The sequence below is a fragment of the Myotis brandtii genome, unplaced genomic scaffold (assembly GCF_000412655.1).
Source record: "Myotis brandtii unplaced genomic scaffold, ASM41265v1 scaffold355, whole genome shotgun sequence".
Classification (NCBI taxonomy): Eukaryota; Metazoa; Chordata; class Mammalia; order Chiroptera; family Vespertilionidae; genus Myotis; species Myotis brandtii.
In genome coordinates this window covers 290,414-310,451 of record NW_005363642.1, presented here as the reverse complement: position 1 = coordinate 310,451, position 20,038 = coordinate 290,414, and the positions used below count along the sequence as shown (strand labels likewise).

The 20,038-nt window shown below is 45.2% G+C and overlaps 1 protein-coding gene across 1 annotated transcript in view; it reads left to right on the top strand.

Annotated features, from left to right (window-relative positions):
* SNX29 (sorting nexin 29) overlaps positions 1 to 20,038 on the top strand; it is a 353,151-nt gene that overhangs the window by 68,311 nt on the left and 264,802 nt on the right. Inside the window, exons 8-12 of the mRNA XM_014544165.1 lie at positions 4,900 to 5,080; positions 7,889 to 7,959; positions 8,244 to 8,351; positions 12,940 to 13,306; positions 19,020 to 19,138. Coding sequence (XP_014399651.1) covers positions 4,900 to 5,080; positions 7,889 to 7,959; positions 8,244 to 8,351; positions 12,940 to 13,306; positions 19,020 to 19,138 — 846 coding nt within the window. The remainder of the gene's footprint in view (positions 1 to 4,899; positions 5,081 to 7,888; positions 7,960 to 8,243; positions 8,352 to 12,939; positions 13,307 to 19,019; positions 19,139 to 20,038) is intronic.

Here is a 20,038-nt window from a genome sequence, read left to right as displayed (position 1 = left end):
GCAGCCACAGATAATATATTAACAAATGGGCGGCTGTTTTCCAGTAAAACTTTACTTACATAAATAGGTGGTGGGCTGAATTTGGCCCTTGGGCCATTGTTTGCTGACTTCGGTTTTGGAAGGAGATAAGGCCTCACTTTTGGTTCAGGTAGACCCTTGGTTGTGGGGCAGATGCTATGTCCAGGGCTGATTTTAGGGGCAAAAATAGAATATAGGGGACTAGCTGTGGTTATGGGAAATATTAATCATGCTCTGTTAACTGTGATTGCTTTGTTCTGGTTAAAGAAAGGACATTCTAATCTGGCTGGGGACTGTATGCCCTTGGGACCCGGGAGTCAACCTTGGACCTGGGAGATAACCTTGGAATGCTGTCCATTCTCATTCAAGAACTGCCTGTTATCATGGGAAGATGAACAACCTTGTTGCCCACACAATTGAGTCCCAACCCAGTCTGCATAGCCTACTTCCTCATGCCTGTAATCCCTACTTCCCCATTGTAAGCTTTGTCCTACCTGATATAAGCAGCTGGTTTATTGGGGGGTGGGGGGGCTGCGGAGCAGATTTTTGTGGATGACCTGCTCTCTCCCATACTGCCGGCATTATTGGAATAAATGGTCATATATGAATCAGCCTTGTCTCTGCTTAATTGGCTTAAGTAGTGACAGGCAGCCCAGACCCCTTGGGTGTCCGGTTTCACTGGGACTGGGATGAAGCCAGTCAGGCACTCACTTTAGCCACAAGTTTTACGTGAGTGTTGTCAGTGGAAATAGGGTTCTTCCACGGCCACGAGAAAAGCATTTGAGGGACCCACGCATAGGAGAATGAGATGTAGCGGTAAGATTTATTGGAGTGAAAACAAAGGACTATTCCCCAGGTGTCTCATCCACAACCGGGTGGCCTAGCTCGTCTCACTGTGGAGTAAGTCCTGGGCCTGGTGAGCATCAGTGCTGACCAGGAAGGTCAGGACCCAAACTGTAATGTCATCACCCAGGGCTCCTGCCGCGCTCAGGCCTGCTCTTGGAGCCCCACGGCTGCTATGCCCGCCAACGAATGGGTGAACACATGCTACCAAGAATTATATTATCTCAGGCTTGGGAGAGAGCAGGCTTTCTTTCAGACTAACCAATCTCTTTCCCAGTCCTTCTTGGGCTTGTGCTGGGTCCTCCCCCATCCAGGTTGGTCCTTTTCTCAGAGTTTCCAGTCTAGATGCCACCCATTATGTCACCATTTTGGCTACCACTGCGCCTTCCTCAAAGTTCTGCTTCGTCATCGGTTTCTACTGCCCATGTGTCTAGTAAAGGAATTTCTCCCACTCCTCCCTCAAACTCCCTGGGTTGTTCCAGGGAGATTCTTCCTGCCTGCTCTGGAATTAGGTCCCTTTGGTGGAGGGTGCTGCGTTCCCTGGGGGCCTGGGAGTGCTGTGGCTTCCCAGTGAATCAGGTTTAACGTCTGAGTCCATTTGTTCCCTTTCTTACTAGCTACCTCGCTAACAGCAAGCCAGATAAAGAATATCTATCTTGCAATATTAAAAAAATCAAGATTAATACAATAAAAATCCACATGTGCAAAATATCAAACAAGGCCCGGATGAGGGTGGGCTAGTGAGGCGTGTCAAGGCTTAGGGCCGGCTGTGGCCAGGCCATTGCCCAGCCTGTGTTACCTGCCCACCTAGGTAAGGAAGGGAAGGTTTGTAGTGCCAGAAGGCAACTTCAGACAGAACACAGTCCCTTAGGAAAGAGGGGTGCTGCTTTCAGAAGAAAGGGATATTGTTTGTCTGCCTTGGCACTACATGCTTTTCATGTATGTTTTATTTTCTTATTCTTTTCCCTCAGAGCAAAGCTCACTTTATAAAAGAGGAAGATGAAGAACAAAATAAGTTGCCCAAGGTCACACAATCTTACGTAGAATCTGAGGCAAGGTTTTGGTCCTCTTTGGACTCCAAAGCATGAATTCTTGAATTTTTGGCATCGATTAAAGCTGAGGCCTGTTAGAAACTTTGCCAAAGGCCCTGAGCTATTAGTTATCCTCTGTTAACGAGTGGCCCCAGGTGGCTAGCCTCAGTAACCCCTTCCTGGCTCTTTGCTCTGGTTGGCAGATGGCTTTCAGAAGTTGAGAGAGCCAGAAGCCCTCACCCACTCTTAGAATTAGCCCCTTGTTTCAAAGCAGCAAGAGATCGGTGCATATTTCCAAATTAAATTACAGACACTGCGAGCGTTAAGTGGCAGGTGAGCTGCACTTTAAATAGATCACATTAATTCTGGCAGTGGAAGCGGAGCCCTGCTGAGATAATTCTTATCATCAGCATCGCTCTGGCAAGCTTTAGAAGGCTTCTGTAGCGGTAAGCAATTTGGGAAATTGAGAGGTGAAAACACACCTTGAAGTGTTTCATGTGCATTCAAGGTCAGAGGGAGGTGACTGCAGTTTTCAAGAGAGATGGTGGTGAAAGTCACTTGATGCTAAAGGTGATGGATATCCGGATGGTTGTCTGGTGTGTTTCAAAACAGGTTTGCTGACGGGCCCACTCAGAGTACTGCTCTCACCAAACTCCCCCTGCTCTGGTTTCTGAGAGAGGCTTCGAGTGGAAAGAAGGCTGTTAGCACACTTTTGCGGTTTGGGTTTGGGAAAAGAATTAGTGTCGCATTTAGGCATCGAGACAGAAGATGGTCCTGAGCGAACTCCCCTGTTGGTGGTTTCTCCAGTCATTCTTGGGACGTTTATTGTAAATGATCCCAGAGGTTGGCATGATCCATCCAGAAGTATGTATGCACACTCTTCTGTATGGGACGTTTATTGTAAATGATCCCAGAGGTTGGCATGCACACTCTTCTGTGCATACACATTTAGATACTGTTAATAGAAAAAGGGAAAGAGGAAACAACACAAATGCTCTCATATAAGAAGGTACTTATTAAGTAAACGATGGTTAGTCATCATGGTCTGTGCATTGTGCTCAGTGCTTTACCTCCCTTTTCTCCAGTTACCCCAGGAACCCGGGTGTTCTGTACTTTGGGCCTTTTGTTAAGGGAGAGGAATCCAAACCTTATCATGTTTAAGTGACCTGTTCAGGGTAATTCTACTGAACAATCTTTTCACCTGTTGTTCTGTCCACTAGTCTGGAAGTTTGTTGGAGACGAGTCCTTCTAGTCTCTGCCTGTTAGGCCATAGTCTCGCCCAGTCCATGGCTCCTGGTTAGAAGGCAGTCGATGCTGGCTGAGCTGAAATATTAGAGTGAGCGTACTAACCCAATGCCCAGTGTGTGATGTGTGTATGCACATCCTTCTGGAGGGAAGGTTCACAGACCTTGCCACATTCTCAGAGGGGTCTTGGGACCTGTTAGGCTCCTGGATTAGAATCCTTGTCTGGTAGCAGACTCAGTATTTTCTCTCTTAGTATATTAAGCATTTGTGAACATGATCATTTTAAAGAATGTAGATGCCCTCCTCACTTGGCAAGGCAGTGTGAGTTTGTGGTTTGTAGTTCGACAGCTCTCAGTCCCTTCTGCTGTATTGCTTACTGTGTATTGCTGTGTGAGTTCCTTCACTTGTCCAGGCCTTGGACCTTGCCTTTGACATGGACATGACCTTGGTGGTTATGAGGACTGAGTTCAGATATAAAATGTTTACTACAATGGCTGGTATGTACTTAATGCTCAATAAATAGTATTGGCTGTTGCTGTTGTTACTATTATTGGCAGCAAGTAAAAGTGTTGATGTGAAGTAAAGAAAATTGATCACAAAATTAGGTAAACACTAGAATTACAACTAGAAAAAAATCTGTGCGGGTGTGGATAAAAAAAGGGGGGATGTGAGGAGGTACAATGACTATTTTATGGATACAAACAAACTTTCTTAGCTTTCCCTTAAAGCCTTACATCTGTTCCTTTCTCAGACCTATGGAACTCTCTCCTAAGGAATTGGAAATGAGGACAACTAGTTATGTACAAGGATGTTCAAAGCAGTATATATGGAAAATTGGTAACATATCATGTTCCCTGCTGTAGAGAAATAGACAACAGGGAAGCCATCAAAAATCATATTTCCAAAGATCTTTAAATGTTACAGGAAAATGTTCATGATAAAGATGAGAAAAAACAAATGAGGGTACAAAATTATGTGTGTGTGTGTGTGTGTATTTGTATATATGTGCATGTATACATATGCACCCATATACAATACACACAATACGATGGTATATTAGTTACTTACTATAACAAATTACCACAAAGCTGATGGCTGAAAACAACACAAATTAATTTTCTTACACTTACGAAGGGCTTAGTTCAAAGCCTATTTCACTGGATTAAAGTGAAGATGACATCGGGCTGGTTCCTTCTGGAGGCCCCAGGGTAGAATCTTCTGGTTTCCGGCATTCCGTGGCTATCGCTGGCTGCATCATTCCAATCTCTGCTTCCTTGGCCATGTCACCTGCTCCTCTTCTGTCCGATCTCCCTCCACCTCCCTCTTATACAGATACTTGTGATGATTATGGCCACAGAGACTACCCAGAATAATCAATGACCTCTCCTTCTCCAGATCCTTAACTTAATCACATCTGCAAAGTCCCTTTTGCCATATAAACTAACACTCACAGGTTCCAGGGATTAAGATATGACTATCTTTGGGGGTTATAATTCATCCTATCACAGATGTTGATTTTGTATGAAAAAAAGAAAAGTACAGAAAAAAAGAATGGAAGGAAATACTTAAAGATGTTAACAATGGCCATCTCTGGATGGTGGACTTGAGGTCATTTTAATTTTCTGTATACTCTTTGGTATCTTCCTTTTCTGTGCTAAGGAAGTAGTTCTTTTACAACCTTCAAAGATGCTCAGGGAAGGTTACTAAAGGCGATGCACATCCCAGGCCGAGTGCCACAGCGCCTGTCCCGCTGTCTCCCCAGAGCCCGTGTTCTGGTTCTATGTGAAGGAGGTCCTCAGCAAGCACGAGCTGCAGCGCTTCTACTCCCTGCGCCACATCGCCTCGGACGTGGGCCGCGGCCGGGCCTGGCTGCGCTGCGCCCTCAACGAACACTCGCTGGAGCGCTACCTGCACATGCTCCTGGCCGACCGCAACAGGCTCAGGTACCCACTGGTGGGGTTCTGGGAGGGCGTGTAGGCAAGTGGTTAAAATCACAGAACCTGGAGTCAAAAGCCTGGATTTACACCCTAGGCCCCCGCCCCCTGCTCACAGTCAGTCCCATTTGTTACATGAGAGAAGCCCTGTAAAGGGCTCAGCACGGCACCTGCATAGAGCAAGCACTTACATGCTCATTATTATTAAGGCTCGGGTGTGGAGAGGTCTGTGGTCACAGATCACAGCCTGCTCCTCACTTCATGGAATTTGAATTCGGGCTCTTTTCCAGTTCAGAATTTCTTTCTCTTTAGATATTGGGTGTTTCCTGCCCAGTTTTCCGTTTTGTCTTTACAACTCTTTCTGTTTTCTTTTTTTGTTAATCAATACCAAACTGGCTGAAAAAAATATGGAAGTTTTAAGTTGGGAAGAGAAGTCATTGGTTATTAAAAAATACCCCCCCCCCCCATTTTATTGTATTTTCTTGATCATAAAGTTCACTCTGTCAGGTAGCACAGGCCAGGTTATGCTGCCGTAACAAACACGATGAAGACCGCAGTGGCTTGAGACAGCCGAGTTTATTTCTTCCCTCTGCTTCATGTCTCTCGTGGGTGAACAGGGATTCTCATCGCAGGGACCCAGGCTGATGGAGGCTCCATCTCTATAAAGATGTGGTTGCACTAAGTACTGACTCTTAAAGCTTCTGCCCAAAGTGATGCTTCACCTACTCACATGCGCTGCTCAGGCAAGCTCGGCAGGGTGGGGAGATGTGGTTATGCTACAGCGATGGGGAGAGGGCACTGGATATGCTCCATGGTAGTACAGTCAGCCACATTTTCTCCAAAAACATTGACATTCCTGTCATTTTTTTCTGTGCTCATGATGTCTGTGATGTTTCTCTCTCTCTCTCCCAGTCTCTCTCTCTGACTTTGGCTGTTGTTTTCCCTCTGAGAATGGTGGACCAGAATTGTAGTTTTTTGTCACCTGATGATACAAAGGGACAGTGATCAATCCTGCCCTGGTCCCTTGAGTAACTTCTGCATCAGCAGTGCCCACGTCCTCATTAGTGACGTTCCATTTAGCTCAATAAGTTGGCATTTCATTAGTACCGTGATACATTCCATGTCTCAAGTCTCTCCTCTGTTTCTTCTGCCCCTAGGGCAGGGGTGGGCAAACTTTTTGACTCGAGGGCCACAATGGGTTCTTAAACTGGACCGGAGGGCCGGAACAAAGGCATGGATGGAGTGTTTGTGTGAACTAATATAAATTCAAAGTAAACATCATTACATAAAAGGGTACGGTCTTTTTTTTTTTTAGTTTTATTCATTTCAAACGGGCCGGATCTGGCTCGCGGGCCGTAGTTTGCCCACGGCTGCCCTAGGGTCAGGGGGAAGGGAACAATGGGGACATTATTGTTTAATAGGTATGGAATTTGAGTTTGAGATGATGAAACATTCTGGAGAATGGACAGTGTTCATGGTTGCACAGCAGTGTGAATGTATTTGATGCTGCTGAACTATACGCTTAAAAATGGTTAATAGGGAAAATTTTATGCTAGGTATATTTTACCAGGATTTAAAAAAGTAAAGTAAACCAGTGAGATGCACCTATGAAAAAACAGTGGTACAATCTGGATGTACAAGGCAGGATGATGTCTTTTTGCTGTTATTCCCTGCCATTCTGCTCGGTCCATGTACTGAACACGCGTGTCCTCTCTCTTTCTGTTAGTTGTATTCAGTCACCTGTGTCCAGCCTCCTGCCGAAGTACAGCTCACTCACCACGGACAGTGCTTTAGTGAAATTTAACTCTGACTCCACTCATTTAGAGTTCTCTGACCTGGTGGGGATGTCAGAGGTTTGAGGGTATTTGCTTGTTACCGCTTAGCAGGGGGCTGGATAAAGAGCTGGGAACTGGAAGGGGGAGACCTGCTTTTGAGCTGCATTTATTGCTGAATGACCTTGGACAGACTCTGTAGACCGCTCTGGCCCCTTCCCCCACTTAGATTTGTGGGGCCTTTTTAGCTTCCCAGCCTAACTTGGGCTTTTGGGTCTGTAGCCCAAGCAGATATTACATACAAATGCTGTGGTTGATGGACCGTGGACTTTATAGTTTCTTTCTGAAATGCTCTCTTGTGTTAGCCCCACTTGGACTTCCTGTCTGTCTTTTGGAGACGTTGCTTGAGTGGAAGTCACCCCTCTGTTTGTCCTTAGCAGGGGGCTGGATAAAGAGCTGGGAACTGGAAGGGGGAGACCTGCTTTTGAGCTGCATTTATTGCTGAATGACCTTGGACAGACTCTGTAGACCGCTCTGGCCCCTTCCCCCACTTAGATTTGTGGGGCCTTTTTAGCTTCCCAGCCTAACTTGGGCTTTTGGGTCTGTAGCCCAAGCAGATATTACATACAAATGCTGTGGTTGATGGATCGTGGACTTTATAGTTTCTTTCTGAAATGCTCTCTTCTTGTGTTAGCCCCGCTTGGACTTCCTGTCTGTCTTTTGGAGATGTTGCTTGAGTGGAAGTAACCCCTCTGTTTGTTCCCATCTGCTGCTTCATAAACACCACATTTACATCTCATGCCTATTTCAGGGCTGTCAAGCTCAGGGGACTCTAACGATCTCAGGGGACCAATGAGGAAGTTGTAGGGTCTGTGCAGTCAGTCCTTAGTTTATAACCAGAAGCTTCATCCCAGCAGAGACTCCTGTATTCACTCTGCCATGACCAGGCATGGCTTTTCCCGGAAGCCTGATAATGGAACTGTCTGGCTAATGGGCACAGAGAGCCACTATTTAGAGCCTTTCCCCTTTCTCTTTCAATTTGCAGCACTTTTTATGAAGACTGGTCTTTTGTGATGGACGAAGAAAGGTCTAGCATGCTTCCTACCATGGCAGCTGGTAAGCCCGGGCAAGGCGGGTGATGGGTCCTGTGAAGCAGAGGAGGGATTTTCCTTATTCCTCAGCAATAAGGGCACTTGCCACTGCCCTTCCTTGAATGGCATTGAATTTGATACCCTGGCAGGGAGAGCATGGGGTTGAGGGTTTTTGGTTGTGGCTTCGCAAGTGTAATATAAAGACCTAGGGGTTGGAGACAGGAGACCTGCCTTGGGAGCCTGGTCCGACCCCTTACCAGCTGGGGACCTGGGGCAGATGCTGTTACCGTTACTTTCCTCCTCTGCAAGGTGGGGGTCCGGACGGCACGGCTGTCACCATATTGGGCTGTGAGAGAATCAGATGTGATAGTCATGTACACCATTTGTCAACATGCAAACCTGGAATGATGTTTATTGGTGAATCTTTAAATTGTTTATCATTTGACTCGAACTCAAAGGGTAAAACAACCCAACAGAAGTGGGCAACTTGCTTCTTTCTTCTAATTCCTTTGTTGCCTCCTTTTTCTTTTTCTTTCCTGAAAGTTTGCACCAAGGCCCACATATTGAGAGTTATGTTAGTTATTGGTGAATCTTTAAATTGTTTATCATTTGACTCGCACTCAAAAGGTGAAACAACCCAACAGAAGTAGGCAACTTGCTTCTTTCTTCTAAATCCTTTGTTGCCTCCTTTTTCTTTCCTGAAAGTTTGCACCAAGCCCCACATCTTGAAAGTTACGTTAGCTTAGGCCAGTGGTCGGCAAACTCATTAGTCAACAGAGCCAAATTTCAGCAGTACAATGATTGAAATTTCTTTTGAGAGCCAGATTTTTTAAACTGATTTCCTGTGGGTCATAGGATACCAGTGCAAATTTTTGCATAAGTAATGCTACTGATGACATTGGTGCGCCTTTTGTGATTGCTTACTGAGCTGAGTGTTTTTGGTGGGTGATGGTCTTTATAGTTAACCTGTGAAAGAGATATTGTGCCCCCATTTTACAGATAAGGAAACTAAAGCTCAGAGAGGTTATAAATGGCTTGACCAAGCTCTCGTAGCTTGTACGTGGCAGTGCTGAGATTCAATACAGGCAGTCTGACCTCAGAACCTATGGCTTACCTTCCCTCCTGACAGAGAGGAAGAGAATTTGGAGTGACTCAGCTGCTGTGATAGCTGCTGTCCACTGACCCCAGTTGTGGGAGGTTTTAATCAGCATCTAAGACAGTGATGGCGAACCTTTAGAGCTCGGCGTGTCCGCATTTTGAAAAACCCTAACTTAACTCTGGTGCCGTGTCACATATAGAAATTTTTTGATATTTGCAACCATAGTAAAACAAAGACTTATATTTTTGATATTTATTTTATATATTTAAATGCCATTTAACAAAGAAAAATCAACCAAAAAAAATGAGTTCGCGTGTCACCTCTGACAAGCGTGTCATAGGTTCGCCATCACTGCCTTAGACAGTGGTTCTCAACCTTCTGGCCCTTTAAATACAGTTCCTCATGTTGTGACCCAACCATAAAATTATTTTCGTTGCTACTTCATAACTGTAATGTTGCTACTGTTATGAATCGTAATGTAAATATCTGATATGCAGGATGGTCTTAGGCGACCCCTGTGAAAGGGTCGTTCGAACACCAAAGGGGTCGCGACCCACAGGTTGAGAACCACTGCTCTAGCCAATAGATGATTAGACTGTCCTCTGTTCATCTTCATTGCAGTGGTTTATTATCACTCAGGTGTGAAGATATGTGACCCAGGTGGACACACCTCGTCACCTGAAAGTGCCAAGGGGCCTGAATCTGACGCATTTGCATTCTCAGCTCACATTTGTTTTTATTTTTTTTACCCTTACTGAGAAAGAGCCTCACCTAGAGGGGAAGATGATAGGGTAAAAGAGCAAAAGGTCAGTCAGAACAAACTGAAAGCAAGGGTGTGAGGGCCACGGGAAGCCAGATGAGGTTGATCTTCATTCATTTATTCTTTTGTCCATTCATTCATTTGTTCACTTAATGCATTCTGTGTGCTAGGCTGTGAGCCAAGTAAGACAGATTACAGGCATTCAGCTGTCAGTCTTCTTTGGGATGGGTGGGTAGACATTTAATGACAAATTATACATATAATTAATTATCCTGATAAATGGGATGGAAGCCAAGCATAGGGTGCTATGGAGAGTGTATACTATTGGGCTTGCCTTTTTTTGGCGGGGGAAGACATTTAAGTGGAGGCCAGGGAAAGGGATTAATTAATTAATTAAGATTGATTTTGTGACATGTTTACAACCACCCTGAGCCTTCTGGGACATCCAGAATGTTGCTAAAGCAAAATTGAAAATTTTGGGTTTAAAACTTAGTCCTGGTATTCTCAAATCCCTTAAACAAGGCAGTAATCATGGTCGTCCCTTTGGGGTTATTAATGATTATGCTCAGAATCTTATGGTGTCTTTGGTACACACTGGCTTTATCTGTTTGCCCTCTCCTTCCCAAGCAGAGGCCCCAGGTGAATGAGATAGAAACAGGACTGTGAGGGCTTTGTGTAACAGAGACAATGGAATTTGTATACCCAAAGCAGTATCCTTGCCATTCATTGTGGACTCCCTGCTTTTGACATTGTCTCAGAGTTGTAATGCCCGGGTGAAGCATGTCACACATTGGTTTAGATGGAATGGAGTTTTGGGAATAGGTTCAGGGTGATGATTAAGATGTGTAAACTGGCTCATCTAAGTACTGGTCAGTCTTACAGTCTTATTTTCTGTTTCCATTGGCCTTGTTGTGTAACAAACAGTGTAAAAAATGTAGTGGCTTAAAACTTTATTATTTTCTGTTTCCATTGGCCTTGTTGTGTAACAAACAGTGTAAAAAATGTAGTGGCTTAAAACAACCATGATTTATTCTTTTATGATTATTCTGTGTGTGGCTTGGCGGTCTGGTTTTGCCCCCCCCCCCCCCCCCCATCCCTGGAGTTGGTGCTAACTATTGGCTAGGGTATCTCAGTTTTCTTATACAGGGCCTCTCATTCTTCAATAAGCTAAATCAGTTTTCTTCCATAGTAGTTTCAGGGCAGGATTTCAAGAGGGTGTAAGACCCTGTAGAACTCACACACCGTTATTTCTGCCACATTCCATTGGTAAAGGCAGAACACTAAGCCATTCCAGATTCAAGAAGGTGGAGAAATAGATACACCTGCAATGGAAGGTGTGGCAGAGTCCCATTGTAAAGGGACATTATGCAGGATGGGAGGAATTTGTGGTCATTGAACAGTTGACGACTGCCCCAAACGGTTTTCTTGGTTTCACCCACCAGTATTTTCCAAAGTGAAACAATGAAAATCATGTCAATAATGATAATATCCTTTGGATCAAAGTGCTTAGAAGAACTGCTTAGAGGAACAATTTTAACATTTGCTCCGTGGCATATTTTTAAAATAATTTTTTATTTTTTAAAATTTATTTTTCAATAACAGTTGACATACAATATTATATTAGTGTCATATGTATACATAGTGTTTAGACATTTATATACCATAAAGTGATCCCCCACCCCCCAGGTAAGTCTAGTACCTATCTGACACCATACATAGTTACTACAATATTATTGAATATATTCCCTGTGGTGTACTTTATATCCCCGTGACTATTTTTATAACTGGCAATTTGCACTTCTTAATCCCTTTCATCATTTTCACACATCTCCTCACCTTTCTCCTGTCTGACAACTATCAATTTTTTCTCTTTATCTGTGAGCCCGTTTCTGTTTTGTTTGTTTATTATTCTTGTTTTTTAGATTTCACATATGAGTGAAACCATATGGTATTTGTCTTTCTCTATCTGATTTATTTCACTTAGCATAATACCCTCTAGGTCCATTCATGTTGTTGCAAATGGTCATATTTCATTCATTTTTCATGGCTGAGTAATATTTCAATGTATATATGTACCACATCATCTTTTTCCATTTGTCTGTTGATGGACACTTAAGTTGCTTCCATGACTTGGCTATTGTGAATGATGCTGCAATGAACATAGGGATGCATATATCTTTTCAAATTTGTATTTTAGATTTCTTCAGATAAATATCCAGAAGTGGAATTGCTGGGTGATATGGTAGTTATATTTTTAAAAATTTTTGAGGAATTTTCAAACTTTTCCATAGTTGCAGCACCCGTTTACAATCCCTCTAACAGTGTAAGAGGATCCCTTTTTCTCCATATCCTTGCCAGCACTTTTTGTTTGTTGTTTTATTGGTCATAACCATTCTAATACGTATGAGGTGATATCTCATTATAGTTTTAATTTGCATTCCCCTGATGGTTAGTGATGTTGAGCATCTTTTCATATGTCTTCATCTGTATGTCCTCTTTGGAGAAATCTCTGTTCAGGTCCTCTGTCCATTTTTAAATTTGATTATTTGGTTTTTGATGTTAAGTTGTATGAATTCCTTATATATTTTGGATATTAGCCCTTTACCAGATATATCATTGGGGAATATCTTCCTCCATTCAGTAGGTTGTCTTTTCATTTTGTTGATTGTTACCTTCACTGTGCAAAAACTTTTTAGTTTTGGCTTAGTCTCATTTGTTTATTTTTTCTTTTGTTTCCCTTGCCTGAGGAGACACATATATTTTGCTCAGTCTTCTAACAGATATTTTTCCAAGGATTTAAGAAAGTCTGAATAGCAGTGGAGTAGTAGAGGATTTTTCATGATCGCAGGGGTGGGCAAACTTTTTGACTCGAGGGCCACAATGGGTTCTTAAACTGGACCGGAGGGCCGGAACAAAAGCATGGATGGAGTGTTTGTGTGAACTAATATAAATTCAAAGTAAACATCATTACATAAAAGGGTACGGTCTTTTTTTTTTTTTTTTTTTAGTTTTATTCATTTCAAGCGGGCCGGATCTGGCCCGCGGGCCGTAGTTTGCCCACGGCTGATCTAGAGTCAAGATGGCTTGATCACCCCTTTATCTTGCCTACTTTTTCTTATATCATATCATATCTTATCTTTTACTAGATGCCAAATGTAAAAAGGAACGGAAGAAGAAAAAGAAGGTGACCAATATTATCTCATTTGATGATGAAGAAGATGAGCAGACCTCTGGCGATGTTTTTAAAAAGATGCCTGGGACGGGGGAGAGCTCGGAGGAGAACTCTGACCGCTCCTCGGTCAATATCATGGCCTTTGAAAGCCCCTTTGGACCTAATTCCATTGGAAGCCAGAGCAGCAACTCATGGAAAATTGATTCTCTGTCTTTGAATGGGGAGTTTGGGTACCAGAAGCTTGATGTGAAAAGCATCGACGATGAAGATGTGGATGAAAATGAGGATGACGCGTACACGTCGGGAAGGAAGCACACGGGCCACTCAGAGTCGCCTGAGAAGTAAGTTCCACTCTAGGTTTTAACAAAGGGTGGTACGTTAACTGCTTTCCCTTCCTGCAGAATTGGGTGAAAGAAGGGTGCAAGGTTTATATTTGTTTGGGGCATCTTTCGTTTTTCAGATCTTAATTTAGGAGGAAGGAGCATTATTAGCTTCTTGAGAACTAAGAGAGGGGAAGGGAGTATGTTTGAAGGTACCTATTACAAAATTAGTGTCAAGATGCATGCCTTGAAACTTTTGCTTTACATATCCAGCTTTCATTTTTGTTTTCTAGCTTTTCCTCCCAACTTTAACTTGCCGCTAGCATAGGGAGATCAGGAGAAAGGCAGGGTTATTCTAGAAAATAGCCGTGGGCTGGTGACGTCTGTGTTTATCTGCAGGTGTGTGAGCATCAGTGATTTGCCTGCACTTGCTGCTTTAACACTGGAGTTGCTATAGACTTATGCCTGTGGAAGGGGCTTGACACATGAAGGCATAAAGCAAACACGTACAGTTAAGAGCTTGGATTTTGGAATCAAGACAACCTAGGTCCTCGTGTACTAGCTCCTTGGCTTAGGTTGGATGAGGTTGGACAAGTTACTTCACCTCCCAGAGTCTCTGGGCTCATCAGAGACCTGGGAGAAAAACAGTACCTTCTTAGTAGGGTTGTATTCAAAGTACTGAGCTATTCCGTGTGGGCTGTCTGCACACTACTATTGTAATAATATTCCCAAGCTTGGTTTTACTCTTCATGCCAAAGAAATTAGTTTTCACGTAGGCGTTACAGTGGTCAATGCTATCCTGATCACTTTGACTTCAAAACCAGCCCACAAGAGTGAAACAGAGATATTGAGACCCCATGGTATGACTGAAAGGTACAGTATGTCTTAGCCCTAAACTTTCCACTTTCATGCTTTAATAGTTTTTCTTTTTTCTTTCTCATGAGACTATGCCTACTTTTGTCTTTGATTGTTACACTGGTCCTCATTCACGTGGGTACCTGTATTAGTATCATCTGATTGGCCATCAGTGTGACATGTCAGATGCTATAAGCTATGTATATATTCTCCTAATCCGTAGGTTAGTGGATACCACCCTCACGGGATGGATGAAAAACGGGATTCGTAGAGAGTTGAGATCTGTCAGAGCAATGGGCAAAGCTGGGTTAAGGTTAGGTTATGCTGTACTCCATAGCTTACACTGTACTGTCGAATATTTTCCATATAATTCTGAATGTCGATTGGTTGAGTTCAGTTAGATCAGTGGTCGGCAAACTCATTAGTCAACAGAGCCAAATATCAACAGTACAACGATTAAAACTTCTTTTGAGAGCCAAATTTTTTAAACTTAAACTATATAGGTAGGTACATTGTTATTAACTTAATTAGGGTACTCCTAAGGCTTAGGAAGAGCCACACTCAAGGGGCCAAAGAGCCCCATGTGGCTCGAGAGCCGCAGCTTGCCGACCACGGAGTTAGATCAATATGTCATGTTTGTTAAAGGTTCCCCCATTGTTGAGTATTGGCATCTTCCTAATGGCAGCTTTGTCTGTTGTCGCTTTTTGTTATCAGCCATTGTGAAATAAACATTTTCATGCAGAGGCTTTTTTCTCCTCCTGAAGTAATCATGAGAGTAGCGTCCCTGCAGCTTGTTTTGCTGACAGGCCGTGAATGTTTTGTTCCTGGAATCCAGGTCTTGTGATGGGCTGTGTTAGTCAGGGTTCTCCAGAGAAACAGGACCAAGAGGGTGTGTGTGTGTCTCTCTCTGTGTGTATCTATCTGTCTAGAGAGATTTATTTTAAGGGATTGGCTCATGTGATGGTGGAACTTTGACAAGTTCAGAAAATGGAGGGTGGGCTGGCAGGCTGGAGACTCAAGGGAGAATTGCAGTTTAAGTCCTAAGGCTGTCTGCTGGCAGAACTTCTTCTCAGTCTTTTTCTATGAAGGCCTTTAACTGATTCAATGAGGCCCACCCAAATTATGGAGGGTAGTCTGCTTTACTAGTACGCAATGTCTGCCGATTTAAAGGTTCATTTCATCTGAAAAATACCTTCCCAGGAGCATAGAATAACGTTTGATCATATCTGGCTACTGTGGCATAGCCAAGTTGACACTTAAAATTCACCCTCACACTTGCCTTTAGTCTTAATCTAGGCCTTTCAGGAAATGCCACTTGTGTTCTGTGTCTCTGCAGGTGAGAGCAACTGAGTTTATTCACTTCATGGGTTTTCATTGGCCTTAAACTCAGTCATTTCTCTTCCTAATGACCAGTGCCATTGAGGGAGTCTGGAGGGGAGGCCGCCTTGCAAGCCAAGGTAGCTGCCAGCATTGTGATGTGTGAGACACAGGACAGTGCAGGTGACCTTCACAGAGCTGGCCCTTTGGGGCCTCGAGCCTCCTGGAGATTCTGGAGCCTCTCCTGCGTAAACGGGGTCTTGAGTGAGCATTCGCAGAGCATCTTGGGGAAGGAGCAGGGCTGATGAGGTGGCCTATGAATAATGCTTTCCCTTAAAAAAAAATTTTTTTAAATTGATTTCAGAGAGGAAGGGAGAGAGATAGAGAGATAGAAACATAAATAATGAGAGAGAATCATTGATTGGCTGCCTCCTGCATGCCCCTTACTGGCGAGGAATTGAGCCCACAACCTGGGCATGTGCCCTTGGCTGGAATCAAACCTGGGACCCTTTAGTCCGCAGGCCTGGGCTAGGGCTAATGCTTTCCTTTTGATTGTAAGAAAATGTTCATATGTACGGTCTCGGTGCCTGAGGGGCCAGAACTTGAGCAGTGTAACCGCACAGCTGGGTTTGTGAGGGGAGTGGCCAGGTGAGGCCAGGGGAAGCACACTGTGGTCTGTCACAGCCTCTGGCAAGGTCGATGCTCTGAGGGCTTTAAGATGCTCTGTTGGCCAAAGGTTGAGTTCTATGCCTCTGTTTGCTAGCAATTAAACCACTTATTTGATGACTAAGGAAAATCTTGTCCCTCAAGATTTTGGCTTTGCTTTTTTTTTCTTCAAGAGGATAATACCTTTATTGTAGAAAGTAGTTTTTCTGTCACTTCATATGTGTTCTATGATGCCACTAGGAAAGTACGGTGAAAACATAATTCAGAAAGAATTTCAAACATGTGGGAAAATGTTGCACCTCACTAGCAATTAAGCAAAGGCAAAGTGAAAGCAGATACTATGCTCGCCTGTCATATTTGCGGAGAGTTAAAGTGAGAACTGGGAAAAGGCAGGCCCTGGTTAGTGTCCTGGCCGTGGCAGCCCTTGGTGTGTCCTCAGGCTTGGTATGCTCCAGGCACACAGTAGGCGCATACTGCGGAATGAGTGATGTAAGGCATCCTCCTCCATAGCTGGTTAGTGTTGGCAGCCCTCTAGAAAACAGAGTGTCAGCAGCCTTAGAAATGTCGACCTCACTTGACTTAGCAACCCCACTGCCAGGGATCTACCCAAGGGCAGTCTCAGGGAGCAGGCTGCTGCCTCAGGTAGCAAAGTCCATACTTAGAGAAGCAGAACATCAGAGCCGACTTACACGTGCCACCACAGAGGATCCCATCGCGTGAACCTCGACATCTTAATGTTTAGGACCTTAAACCCCTCAAATGCGAAGTGTAAGAGTATCCAAGTAGTTTGAAATGAACTTGTGAGTTTATGCTGAATGAAAAAAGGCGAATATAAAATCCTACATTTAGTTTCAGTATGGCCTCGTAAAGAAAACTATGTTCAAGAAAGAAAAGACACACTAAAAGGAGATCGTGTCTAAATCAGTTGTGCTTTGGGTAATGTGGTGTTGGGTGTCATTTTTCCCCCTCCTCTTTTTAACCTTTTCTTGGTTTTACAATGTGTTTTACTTTTCTAACAAAAAGCAACACCTGCTCTTATGTTGCTGAGCCAGCGGTGGCACCATATTCTGAATTGGTCTCTGCCTCAGGAACCACTTTGGTGTAACTCAGTTTTGAGGTGTGACCCTTGGCCCTTTTTGCTTGGGTCCCAAACCTCAGCTGCTGGAGCCTGGCTTCCCCTTGCACCCCGCATGTGTTGCTGGGAAGTGGCAAGATTTCCCCTCAGAAACAGCAGCAAGTGCAATGGTGGGGAAAGGACGGGTGGTTTTGCTTCCTTCTGAGGGGTGCCCTGACTGCCTCTGGGTGTCTGGGAGTCCCTCAGTCACCAGCTGCTGGACTGGAGCCCCAGGAGGGCAGTTCTGTACAGGTTCTAGGGGCACAGCCCCGTTCATGGAAGAAGGAGCCTTCCTCTCCTGTGCCCTAGAGTGCCATCTGAGAGTCTCATTGTGTGTGCACCTGCAGGGTTAAATGATACATTTTGCAAAATTCTGTAGACTTTCGTTTGGTGCCAAATGTATGACCACAAGCTAGAGCGGGCTGAAAGCAGAATTTCTACATGATGATCTCTAAAAGAAGGGGTGGCCAGCTACACCTGCTGGCCAGGTCCTCTACACAGCTGAGAATGGTTGGTTGTTACATGTTTAAGGGGTTGTTAAACAAACAAACAAAGCTAAACAAACAAAAACCCAAAGAAGAATAAGTATGGCCACAAGGCCTAAACTTTTGCTATCTGGTCCTTTCTAGAAAAGTGTTGTTGATCCCTGCTCTAAGGAATGAAAGAAAACCGCTATGCATCATGCGTGGTGGGCAGGAGCCAGGAGACCCATTGTACCTGGGTTTGGAAGACCTGGCCTTGAGCCCCCCACAAGCCTTGGTTCTGTCCTTAAGGCTTATGACCTTGTACAAGTCAGAATTTTTTGAGTTTTTCTCCCTCTCTCCCTTCTTCCCTCCTTTCCTCCTCCCACCTCCCCTCCCTTTTCTTTGTCCTTTCCTCTCCCTCCCCACCCCTCCCTCCCTCCCTCCCTCTGTTAAGTAGGTGTGATTATGATCTGCTCTGGTCCTCACAGCTGAGTTACAGAGTGAGTTTATAGTCTGTAAATGTGCTGTGGGCAGTACTTTCTCAAATAAGTTGAATTGAGCCAGCCTGGTACTACAAAGATCCTACAGGTTAGTTCTGTACTCAGTGGATTGGTGACAATATAACAGATAATGTGAGCTGGTTAATGTTTGAGCTGACCCCCTTTCTTGGAAGGGACCCAGACATGGTCTGGTCTGATTCTGCTCTTTACTTGAGAGGGTTTGAGAACCAACGAGGCAAAGTGCCAGCCCAGGTCACGTGGCTGCCATCATTTCAGAGCCTGGAACACACCATGCTTCCTCCTTCAGCACTTTGCACATGCTGTTCCCTCCCCCTCCGTCCCTCTTGTCCCTCCTCTTCACTCAGGTAACTCTTGTGCTTCCTTCAGCTCTCACCTCAAACCTCCCTTCTTCCAGGAAGCCTTCCATGACCTTCTGACCAGCTCCATGAGGATGAGCTGTTGTTCTACACCTTCTAGGGGGAATAATTGATTCATGTCTGTGCCCCCCAATAGACTGTAAGCTCCATGAGGGCAGGATAAACACTGTGTGCTGGCTCTTTTGCCAGCACTGAATATATGTGCTGCATACTACCTGGCATATAATAGGTGCTCAGTAAAAAGTGGCCGAAAGAACAAATGCAAGGGGTCTGGCTCCAGACTTCGTGCTCCCGACTCCCAGTCTGCATCTCCTGCTATGCCCAGCCCTGTCATGGTTAGTTCCCAAGAAGGAGCTTGTGGGAGGCCCAGCAGATGCTTGTGGTGACCTGAGCCCTCAGGGGCCCTTCAACCTTTCACATAGCTGTATTCTTTCATCACAGGCCACTGGACGGGAACACCTGCCTCTCCCAGATGCAGAGCTGGGCTCCTCTGCAGGTGCTGCATGGTGACACCGATGTCCTCTTTCCGGTCAGCGGAGTGGGCTCCTTCAGCCCTGCAGGTGGGTGCTTCCTGACTGCTCTTTCCCTCCACTGCGAGTGTCGAGTGTCGGCTCCGAGAACCACAGGGGTGTCTGGGCCACTTCTGCTGGTGGGAGTGGGGGCAAGGAGGCCGGGGCTCCGAACAGGAGGGCTGCTGAGGTTCGGAGGGCAGTGGGTTTGGCTTCACTTCCTGCTGAACCTGGGTATTTTGAGATGCCCTCGCCTGAATGAGGTTGGGCAAAATGGGCTGGCAGGTCACCAGGGAGTCCCCAGTCTGCTTTTCTTCTTGCCAGTGATTTGCTGAACTCGGTCATGTACAAGTTGACTACAAAGGATGACCATTATTTGAGCCTCTTAGGAGAAGGGAGGCCACAGAACCCATAGCTGTGGAGGCCCTGGCACCCTCAGCAGCAGAGTGCTTAGGGTCAGGGAGTAGCTTGCTCAGACCTGCCTGTGGAGTGGGTAGCAGTTCTGGCCCAGTCCCTGCTGCTGAGCACACATGTGTGGTTTGTTATTGTCTTCTGTAGTGAGGGCAGGTCACGGGGAGGGGGGGGACAGACGTGCAGGAGCCCAGCTGGCCCAGAGGAGTGGGAGTGCATGTAGCCGACTCAGTGCCTGGCACTTCCCCACAGCACCACCAGGTCCCCGAGGCTGTGGTCCCCCCAACCCCACCCTGACGTCTTCCCAGGGCCAGGTTTAAGAAACTGACGGGGCTGCCAACTGCTCAGGAAGCTGCTGGCTTTCTGAGCTGGATGACAGACTGTTGTACTTGCCACTGTGCAGGGAGCACTGGAGTTTCTAGGGTTTGTTCGTGGCTTGCAGCTCACCACCCAGGTCCCCGTTCACCTTGCCCTGCTCCCCCTGGAGGCGCCTTTCGGTTGGGCTGTGAGGTATTGCTGGGCTGAGAGGTGCATCCGTGG